Genomic DNA, 11,207 nt, shown 5'->3' with positions numbered 1-11,207 from the left:
CTACTTTTCGGGTCCTGTATGCTGGATGTAATTGTTAGTATATTTTCTTATTCTGTATGTATGGGCTCTGCACAGTACCACTTCTCTTGTCCTGTATGCAATTCTCAGTATCTGTTCTTATTCTGTATGTGTGGCCTAAGTACACTGTGCAACGTTTTAGAACTCCACCTTTCTGTGTTGAGCTCCTGGCCCTGCCGCCTCCTGTGCGTCAATAATGGCCCATTGTGATGGGAAACCTCACTGTCCAATAGCTAGGCTTAGGAGGTGTGGCCTGGCGTCCATGGGACACGGATGTTGCAGCACAGGAAGTACTTAGGCTGAGCGAGAATCTGACAGCTGGAGGTGTCTGCTATGGGAGACAGGCTTGGATTAGGTAGGTATATTCCACATCGGGGTCTGCAGCCTCTACATACCAGACACAGGTCACTCCAAAATGAGCATTTCCGCATCTGTATTTAGCTTCTCTGTCCTCCCACAGGTGTCCTCCTATATAGCTTGGTTGCGTGGCCGCGCTGCCCGGGAGGCCGTCCAGACCGTCTATGAGAAATGGGTGCAGGACAGGAAGGCTGAAGAAGCCGAAACCCCGGTGCCCATTGAGGTAAAATGAAGAGGCCTCATATACAGCTTTCCAGAAATGCGGTTATCATCTTCATCTGTAATATTCATACATATTTTATTTTCTCTTTTATGTTTCAAGTTATGGACGGATTTAGTGTGCCGGATGTCCAAGCCAACAGAAGAAGCCTTGACTGCTGCCTTCTCACAGGTAATCAGATCTGATCTGTGTTTTATAGAAGGCACCATAAACACTCAGTTACATTCAACACCTTCTCCGCCCCAATCTACCATTAAAGTCATAAATTTCTAAAGTGGGGCTCTTGACATTGCTGTGTGGCCCACACTGTTATGCTACAGAAAGTTGTCAGAATCTACAGGCTTTCTACAAGAGATGGTCAGCGAAGGCCGACGTGCTACAAGAGATGGTCAGCGAAGGCCGACGTGCTACAAGAGATGGTCAGCGAAGGCCGACGTGCTACAAGAGATGGACCGCGAAGGCCGACGTGCTACAAGAGATGGTCAGCGAAGGCCGACGTGCTACAAGAGATGGTCAGCGAAGGCCGACGTGCTACAAGAGATGGTCAGCGAAGGCCGACGTGCTACAAGAGATGGTCAGCGAAGGCCGACGTGCTACAAGAGATGGTCAGCGAAGGCCGACGTGCTACAAGAGATGGTCAGCGAAGGCCGACGTGCTACAAGAGATGGTCAGCGAAGGCCGACGTGCTACAAGAGATGGTCAGCGAAGGCCGACGTGCTACAAGAGATGGTCAGCGAAGGTCGACGTGCTACAAGAGATGGCCAGCGAAGGCCGACGTGCTACAAGAGATGGCCAGCGAAGGCCGACGTGCTACAGGAGATGGCCAGCGAAGGCCGACGTGCTACAGGAGATGGCCAGCGAAGGCCGACGTGCTACAGGAGATGGCCAGAGAAGGCCGACGTGCTACAGGAGACGGCCAGAGAAGGCCGACGTGCTACAGGAGACTGCCAGAAAAGGCCGACGTGCTACAGGAGATGACCAGAGAAGGCCGACGTGCTACAGGAGATGGCCAGAGAAGGCAGACTGCCACTGGGTGTCATGCTTGTGCAATGCCTCATGGGACTTGTAGTTCTGAAACAGCTGGAGGTCCACTAATTGCATATCCTTGCTATAAAAGATGGGCGATACGAGTTGCTGGGGGCTGAAGTCCTGCTTCAGAAATGCAGATTGGAGACCTCCAAAACTACAGATTTGCTACAAGAGATAGACTACAGCTTGCTACACTAGATGGTCACAGACCGTGGGCTCAGATCAGGCATCAGGATTCCACTGCATTTTTTTTTTTTTCAATCTTCAGAAGGTCGCTGACTGCATAGTGCTAAGCAAGCTCCTCCTCTCTCCTCCTGTGATTGGCTGCTATTTATTTATACTTATTCCACAAACTAAACTATACTATATATGCCTATTGCTTGGTGTCACCTTGAGAAATGGACCTATTGTGGCTTTCAAAATGTCGGTGAATTTTTTTGCTTGGTTTGAATTTTTTTTTTTTTTGTATTATGACCTCGTTAAATAGTTGAGGTTCATTTGGCAGTATTGTTGGCTCTTTGTTGATCTGAGATCTATTTGTGTCCCCACCCCCACTTACCAACCAAGTCCTGCGACAGGAAGTGAGGGGAAATCTTCCTAAGGGGGGTGTATGGACAACGATCGTCTGTACTGAGGAATTTATGTAGGCTGTCATTGCTGACTTTCTTTTGAAAGTGCCAATTGCTTGATGGCTGTAATGCTAATCCACAGGCTTCCAATATTTTTTTTTTTGAATCTCTGAAACAAGTACGCAGATCAGAAAAGTCAGTACAAACCCCTGATATGTAAATTTTGTTCTGGGCTTCTAACTAAAATGGAATTGAGACTAATGGATTAAGTTGCAAAGTAGAATAAAAACACCAGTATAAGAAGTTTATCCCTTATTCTTGACAATGATTATTTATTACCTTTTAAGTGATGTTATCTTATCAGGCTGTAGTTCAACTGCTGTCAAAGTGTTTCTCTTCTAAGGCTGGATTCACATCTCTGCAGTTTTAGTGCTTTTTGCAGATTTGCACTACAGTCTATTTAACATTGTTTCCTATGGAACACGTTCTGTAGCGCCAATCTGCAAAATGCAAAAATCACTAAAAATGCATAGGTGTGAATCCAGCCTAATTAATGAACTTGGAAACTAAAAATGAACTATTATAGTAAACTTGTGACTGTCTTCTAAAAAATATCAGCATGAAGCAAAGAGGTCATCTAAAGTTCAACATTTTAAAAATGAAGACTTTCTCTATATTTATGGAGTAACATAGTAGACATTAATAAAGATTAATAACTATTGCTTTACAATTGAATAATAATATTGATAAAACCACTACTATATAATAAATAATAATATGAATAATAATATTACCAATAAAACATATGCAAATGAATATGAATAATATAAAATATATTGGTTAATATGAAATTCCACTACAGGTGTAGTAAACCAAATGCAGTATTTCTATATAGTCCATGTACTGATTATATCGTTTGCCTTTTTTTTTAAATTTTCAGATGTTAACAATCGCGTCCACTGAACCGGTGACTCTCCGGCATTCCATACCCTGTAAAGAGCCCCGGAAGCGCGTTTCCCGCTCCAATAGCCCTGCCAAGGAGAGCTCTCAGCAAGAAGAGCCCTCAGGGGAGGGGCCTGCTCCCTCGAAGGCGGAGCCAGTGGCTGTGGAGGAGGCTGATAGACGGTGGAAGAAACTGGACTTTGAGAAGATTTATAAATACCTTTCTAAGGCAACTATGGGGGAGACCCTTCCGAAGCTGTCTGAATGTGGTAGGTATAGGAGCTTAGTAGAGTGGGGAATATAGTTCAGATTTCTCTAAAAAGTTTTTTTAGTTCTGTCTGTGACTCCACTTTGGAGATTTTCTCTCACTTCCTGTTCATGTGACACCCATACAAGAAACTCGGGGTGGTACGGGTGTCACTAGGACATGCAATAGAGCCTTGTCACGATGAATGCAGCCATCACATCTAAGAATTGGAAAGCTGCAATATAATAAATGTTTGCTTTTGGGTTTAATACTGCTTTAAATGTTTTAAAAGTTCTGTGGTGAGGGAGTATTTAAATATATAATAGGTACATTTATTTTATTTATTTTTTTGGATGAAGCTCTGCTTTAACTGTCAGTAGTACTCTGTGTTCCCCATTTACAAAATGGAGCTAAATGGTACTTTTTTAAAAGCTTCAACAAAGCTTGCTGAAAGCTCTGCATATGTTTTCTAAAAGCTTGCTGTTCACACACACACACACACGGCTCTTATAAAAGGTGACGCCTGTGTGAAACGCGACTAACTAACACCATATTTGGAGGGAAGCTCATCCCTTTAACCACTTCGGACCCAGGCCAATTCTGACATTTCTCTCCTACATGTAAAATTCCTAATTTTTTTGCTAGAAAATTACATAGAACCCCCAAACATTATATATGTTTTTTTAGCAAAGTCCCCAGAGAATACAATGGCGGTCATTGCAACTTTTTATCTCGCACGGTATTTGTGCAGCAATTTTTCGAACGTGTTTTTTTCAGAAAAAAAAACTGTTTCATGCTTAAAAAAAAAAAAAAAAAAAAACAGTAAAGTTAGCCCAATTTTTTTGCATAATGTGAAAGAGGAGGATACGCCGAATAAATAGATACCCAACATGTCACGCTTCAAAATTGCACGCGCTCGTGGAATGGCGCCAAACTTTGGTATTTAAAAATCCCCATAGGCGACGCTTTAAATTTTTTTACTGGTTACATATTTTGGGTTACAGAGGAGGACTAGGGCTAGAATTATTGCTCTCGCTCTAACGTTCGCGGCGATACCTCACATGTGTGGTTTGAACACCGTTTTCATATGTGGGCGGGACTTACGTATGCGTTCGCTTCTGTGTGCGAGCTCACGGGGACAGGGGCGCTTTAATATATATATATTTTTTTTTATTGTTAATTTTATTTTTAGTTTTTTAGTTTTACACTTAAAAAAAAAAAAAATGATGACTTTTATTCCTATTACAAGGAATGTAAACATCCCTTGTAATAGGAATATGGCACGATCGGACCTATTTACAGTGAGATATGGGGTCAATAAGACCCCATATCTCACCTCTAGGCTGGGAAGAATAAAAAAAACAAAAAAAAAAACGATCATGGCTTCCTAGCCAGATCGGTGCCGTTAATTTGAATACCGAGGCCGGGCGTGATGTCATAACATCGCGCCCAGCCTCCGAATGATCATAGAGACTCCGGGGACAATCTAGTCCGCCGGAAATCTCTATGATCACTTGCTGGGGCTGGCGGATCCTGTGACCGACTCACCGATGGAAACGGTGAGTCGGTAGAAGCACCGGAGGGCGGCGGGAGGGGGGGGCGTCCCCTCCCGCCGCCCGTAAGAACGATCAAGCGGCGGAACAGCCGCTATGATCGTTCTTATGGTGTAGGGAATCGCCAGCTGAAAACGGCAATATCTGAATGATGTCTGTGGCCTCAGGCATCATTTAGATATAACCAGCGAAACCCCATGACGTCAATAGACGTAGTGCGGGTCTCAAGTGGTTAATCTCTTCTGGACCGCACATATACGGCAGCCCAGCTGTGTGTGAAACAACTTGCCTGTACGTTGTTCTCTAGTTCTTGGTCTGGGGGTGCGCACGCGTGCTGCCCGAGCCCCGCTCGCACAGTGGGTGGACACAACGGGAGCCAATCAGCGGCTGCTGGGACCCGCTGATCGTTCACAGGAGAGGAAAAATGGAGATCTTAGCAGAAAACATGGATCTCTGTGTTCCTCCAGTCACAGCATTCCCCCCCCCCCCCCCCACTGTTACCAAACACTCCCTAGGATCACATTTAACCCTGATGTTAACCCCTTCCCTGTCAGTGTCCTTTATATGGTGACATGCATTTATTTTTTTTATTTTTTTAGAACTAATCACTATATTGGTGTCACTGGTCTCCAAAAAATGTCACTTAGACCCTTTTCACACTGAGGCGCTTTTCAGGCATTTTAGCGCTAAAAAAAGCGCCTGAAAAAAAGCGCCTCTCATGCCTCCCCAGTGTGAAAGCTGGAGTGCTTTTGACAGTGCGCTTGCAGGACTTGCACCGTCTTGCAAGCGCACCGTCAAAAGCACTCCGGCTTTCAAGACTTGCAAGACGGTGCAAGTCCTGCAAGCAGCATCTTTGGGATGATTTGGGAACCGCTCCTAAAATGCATTGGAATGAATGGGCAGCGCTACCGAAGCAGCTTGGCAGTGCCACAACACTTTTAACCCTTTCTTCGTTCGCTAGCGGCGGTTAAAAGCGTCCCGCTAGTGACCGAAAAATGCCAGCAAAGCACCGGAAATGCCAGGCGCTTTCAGTCTGAAAGTAGCCTAAGTGTCAGATTTGTCCGCCGCAATGTCGCAGTCCCGCTATAAATCACCGCCATTACTAGAAATTGCAAAACTAAAAAGTAAATAAATCTATCCCATAGTTTATAGATGCTATAACTTTTGCGCAAACCAATCAATATACGCTTATTGGGATTTTTTTTTATTTTTTTTTTACCAAAAACGTAGCAGAATACATATTGGCCTAAATTGATGAAGACATTTGATTTAAAAAAAAAAAAAAAAACATTTATTCGATATGTTTTATAGCAGAAAGTAAAAAAGATATGATTTTTTATTTTTCAAAATTATTTATTTTTGTTTATAGCGCAAAAAATAAAACCCAGAGAGGTGATTAAAATGCCACCAAAAAAAGCTATTTGTGGGAAAAAAAGGACAAACATTTTATTTAGGTACAGTGTTCCATGACCGCACAACTGTCAGTTAAAGCGACGCAGTGCTGTAGCGCAAAAAATGGCCTGGTCACGAAGGGGGTAAATAATGGGCAAGAGGATTTTTGGGTCATGAAGCCTATACCAAGGTTTCCCCAGACATCGAGTATTTAATATTTATTGTGTCTTTTCAGAATCGGCAGTCGTCCTTCATCTCCTGTACAGCATCCCAGGCCAGCTACAGACTCTGAATGCTCAGGCTTTAAGCGATGCTCTGCGTGACACCTACACGGATATGAACAAGCCAACCAAATCTGAGAATTCGGAGCAGGAAAAGGCCGCACTGGGCTCACAGGCGGCGGACTGGAAAGAATTGGGCTTTTGTCCCTTAAATCCTTTTTTGCTGCCTCTTGAACTTTTGAAACCTAAATAGGAAGCTGTGGCGTCTCCTGGAAACTCAGCTCCCCGGTCCCGTTTCTTTTTATATACACAACGGGTAAAATAAGTATTGAACATTTTTTCTAGGTAAATATATTTCTGAAGGTGCCATTGACATGAAATGTTCACCACATGTCGGTAACAACCCATGCAATCCATACATACAAAGACACCAAAACAAATACGTTCAGAAATGAAGTTATGTGTAATAAAATGGAATGATACAGGGAAAAAGTATTGACGACGCTAACTGAAATGTATTTAATTCTTCATACAAAATCCTTTGTTGATGGCTTCAGGACACCTCTTGTATGGGAGAAACTAGTCACATGCATTGCTCAGGTGTGATTTTGGTCCGTTCTTCTACACATCTTGAAGGTTCTGTGGGCCTCTTCTATGAACTCTGATCTTTAGTTCTTTCTATAGGTTTTCTATTGAATTCAAGTAGGGTACAGTCTTGGTATATTTTTCCATTCATCCTTCCTTCAATGATCTAAAGATTGCCAGTACCGTATGCTGAAAAACAGCCCCACACCATGATGTTCCCACCACCAAACTTCACTGTTGGTATGGGGGGTGTTTTTTGGGTGATGTGCCATTTGACCTCCAAGCGTAGTGTGTATTATGGCATCCAAAGTGTTCAATTTTGGTCTCATCTGACCAAATATTTTCTCCCAGTATTCCACAGGCTTGTCTAAATGTTGTGCAGCAAACTTTAAAGGAGCTTCAACATGCTTTATCTTCAGCAATGGAGTCTTGTGTGGTGAGTGAGCATACAAGCCATGGCAGTTGAGTGCATTACTTATTGTTTTCTTTGAAACAATTGAACTGCTAATTCCAAGTCTTTCTGAAGCGCTCCACAAGTGGTCCTTGGCTCTTGGACAATGCTTCTGGTAATTCTTTTCACTCCTCTGTCAGAAATCTTGTGAGGAGCACCTGGTCATGGTCGGTGTCTTGTCGAATAATGTCCCCCATCGGATAGTGTCCGGCCTCTACTGCGCTTGCGCAGTACGGAGGACAAGGAGACGGCTAAGGTCTCCAAAAATGAGTCCAGGTTCAAGCCCCACCATCCAAGTGGACATAGAGTTAGAATAAAAAATTGCAGAGCGAAGCAAAGCCGTGCCCAAATCGTGGCCAGCGGCCGTCTTACTAAGCTCTGTTTAACATCACCTACCGTATGTCCACTTGCATGGTGGGGCTTGAACCTGGACTCAGGGCAGAAGTTACTAGCAAGTGCGCAGGGGCCGTTCATCTTCAGAGACTTTCGGAGTCTCCTTGTCTTCCGGGGTGGACACTATCCGATGGGGGGACAGTTCTTGGCAGAACACCAGTTTATAGTGAAATGATGTGCTTTCCACTTCTGGATTATGGCCCCAACAGTACTCACTGGAACATTCAGAAGTTTATAAACCTTTCTGTAACCAATGCCAGCAGTATGTTTTGCAACAATAAGGTTGGGAAGGTCTTGGGAGAGCTCTTTGCTTTTAACCATGATGAGATGTTTCTTGTGTGACACCTTTTTATAGGCCATCAGTTGAAACTGAACCAGCTGATGTTAATTTGAACTGACAAGGGTCAGGATTGCTTTCTAATTACTGAGAGGTTTCAGTGGGTGTCTTGGCTTTCCATGCCTTTTTTGCACCTCACTTTCTTCATATGTTCAATACGTTTTCCCCTGTGTTATTCCATTTTATTACACATAACTTCCCTTTTGAACCTATTTCTATGTATGGATTGCATGGGTTATTACCAACATGTGGTGAACATTTCATGTCAATAGCACCGTTTAGAAATATATTTACCAAGAAAAACGGTGATGAGTTCAATACTTATTTTACCCGCTGTATATTGTTACTACATACTGTTCCTTGTTAGTCTGGTTTCTGCTGAGTCCTATAAAATCAAGACCTCTGAATTCCTCCATGACTATACAGAACCCTATCTCCAAATAGTTAAAAAAAAAAAAAATTGTCATATTAAAATTTTTAAATTGATGCCTTTCAGTGGTGTCACGTTTGTCTTATATTGTTCACCTGGTAGTCATTGGAAAGGTACATTGGTGGTCAAAGGGGATTTGCCCTCTATGATTGATGGTCATGGGGAAAAGGACCACCTTACATTGGTAGTGATTGGGAGAATGGTCCTCTTACACTGATGGCACCTGATTGACACCATGGCAGTGGTAGTCAGTGGGAACAATGCCCCCCTAAATTGGAGGTCAGTAGAAAAAATTCTCCTTACATTGGTGGTCAGTAGGAAGAAGGCCCCTTACATTGGTTAGTGGGATAAATGCTCCTCACATTGGTGGTAAGAAGGCTTCTTACATTGGTGGTCAGGGAGAAGAATGCTCCTTACATTGGTGGTCGGTGGGACGAATGCTCCTTACACTGGTGGTCGGTGGGACGAATGCTCCTTGCATTGGTGGTCGGTGGGACGAATGCTCCTTGCATTGGTGGTCGGTGGGACGAATGCTCCTTGCATTGGTGGTCGGTGGAAAGAATGCTCCTTGCATTGGTGGTCGGTGGAAAGAATGCTCCTTGCATTGGTGGTCGGTGGAAAGAATGCTCCTTGCATTGGTGGTCGGTGGAAAGAATGCTCCTTGCATTGGTGGTCGGTGGAAAGAATGCTCCTTGCATTGGTGGTCGGTGGGACAAATGCTCCTTACACTGGTGGTTGGTGGGACAAATGCTCCTTACACTGGTGGTCGGTGGGACGAATGCTCCTTATACCAGTGTAGGGCAGGAAATGCCCTGGCAACAGCTGATTGGCACACTATAGTAACCTTCCTGGCTGGCTCACTCACGAGAGTTCAGACTAGGATCCTGACATTCTTGCGCTCATCCCTACTGACGACCCAGACTGCTGCGCTCGGTGTCAGAATAGTGGGCTGTCTCTCCGGCTTGCTGCTGACAAAGGGCAGTTTTTTATAGTAGCAAAGCACTAAAACATAAAAATGTATAAAACACATTCTTTCCCATTTACAGTGAGGGGAAAAAAAGTGTTTGATCCCCTGCTGATTTTGTACGTTTGCCCTCTGACAAAGAAATGATCAATCTATAATTTTAATGGTCAGTTTATTTTACCAATGAGATACAGATTTGCATTTTAATGAGTGAAATAAGTATTTGACCCCTTCACAAAACATGACTTAGTACTTGGTGGCAAAACCCTTGTTGGCGATCACAGAGGTCAGACGTTTCTTGTAGTCGGCCACCAGGTTTGCACACATCTCAGGAGGGATTTTGTCCCACTCCTCTGTGCAGATCCTCTCCAAGACATTAAGGTTTTGAGGCTGATGTTTGGGAACTCGAACCTTCAGCTCCCTCCAGATATTTTCTATGGGATTAAGGTCTGGAGACTGGCCAGGACCTTAATGTGCTTCTTCTTGAACCACTCATTTGTTGGCTTGGCCATGTGTCATGCTGGAATACCCATCCATGACCCATTTTCAATGCCTTGGCTGAGGGAAGGAAGTTCTCATCCAAGATCTGACGATACATGACCCCGTCCATCATCCCTTGCGGTGAAGTTGTCCTGTCCCCTTAGCAGAAAAACACCCCAAAGCATAATGTTTCCACCTCCAACTCCATGTTTAATGGTAGGGATGGTGTTCTTGGGGGTCATAGGCAGCATTACTCCTCCAAACGGCGAGTTGAGTTGATGCTAGACATGTGCAATTTTTGTTTAGTTCCGAATTAGTTTTGTTTAATGAATTTAGACAAATTGGTTAATTTGGAAATATCCGAAATCCAAAAATAAGAATGAAAATTCAAAAACCCAAAAATTTGAAAATCTGAAATAACTTAACTGTCACTAACCATTTAAATTATAGGTATTGGAATTTCCTTTCAAATTTGGCCATTTAGTGAACGTAACGAATATGAATTTATCGGAAGTTACCAATTATCCGTAATAACGAATGCCATATCTAAACAAATGGAACGTAACAAATTAATAATAAAGAAATACAATAATGATAAAAACATATTTTTATTTATTATTATTTCATTCAGTTCCATTTGTTTAGATGTGGCATTTGTTATTTTGGATAATTCATAACTTAAGATAAATTGGTATTCGTTACGTTCACTAACAGACAAATTTGAAAGGAAATTCCAATACCTATACTTTAATAGTTCATTATTATTAGTTGGTTATTTTATTATTTTTCGGATTTTCTATCTTTCGAAATTCCAAATTTGCAAATTCAGAATTTTCAAATTTCCAGGAAAAAAACCCCCAAAATGAATGAAACAAAAACGAACACATTTTTCGGCAGTGCACATGTCTAGTTGATGCCAAAGAGTTTGATTTTGGTCTCATCTGACCACAACACTTTCACCCAGTTCTCCTCTGAATCATTCAGATGTTCTTTAGCAAACTTCAGATGGGCTGTACATG

At 42.9% G+C, this 11,207-nt stretch overlaps 1 protein-coding gene across 1 annotated transcript; it reads left to right on the top strand.

Moving 5' to 3' along the window:
* Positions 1-487: 487 nt before the first annotated feature.
* SNAPC2 (small nuclear RNA activating complex polypeptide 2) lies at positions 488-8,800 on the top strand (the record flags this gene model as incomplete). Its single annotated transcript, XM_077470601.1, is given in 4 exon segments — positions 488-598; positions 698-766; positions 3,134-3,404; positions 6,563-8,800. Coding segments are annotated over 4 exon segments (690 nt in total), but the record flags the coding sequence as incomplete, so codon positions are not given.
* Between the last annotated feature and the right edge of the window lie 2,407 nt (positions 8,801-11,207).

This window comes from Lithobates pipiens, unplaced genomic scaffold (assembly GCF_037356315.1).
Source record: "Lithobates pipiens isolate NorthernLeopardFrog02 unplaced genomic scaffold, aLitPip1_a1.2 Scaffold_8, whole genome shotgun sequence".
Lineage (NCBI taxonomy): Eukaryota > Metazoa > Chordata > Amphibia > Anura > Ranidae > Lithobates > Lithobates pipiens.
The sequence above is the reverse complement of the archived record's forward strand: the minus strand, read 5'-3'. Positions and strand labels throughout refer to the sequence as shown.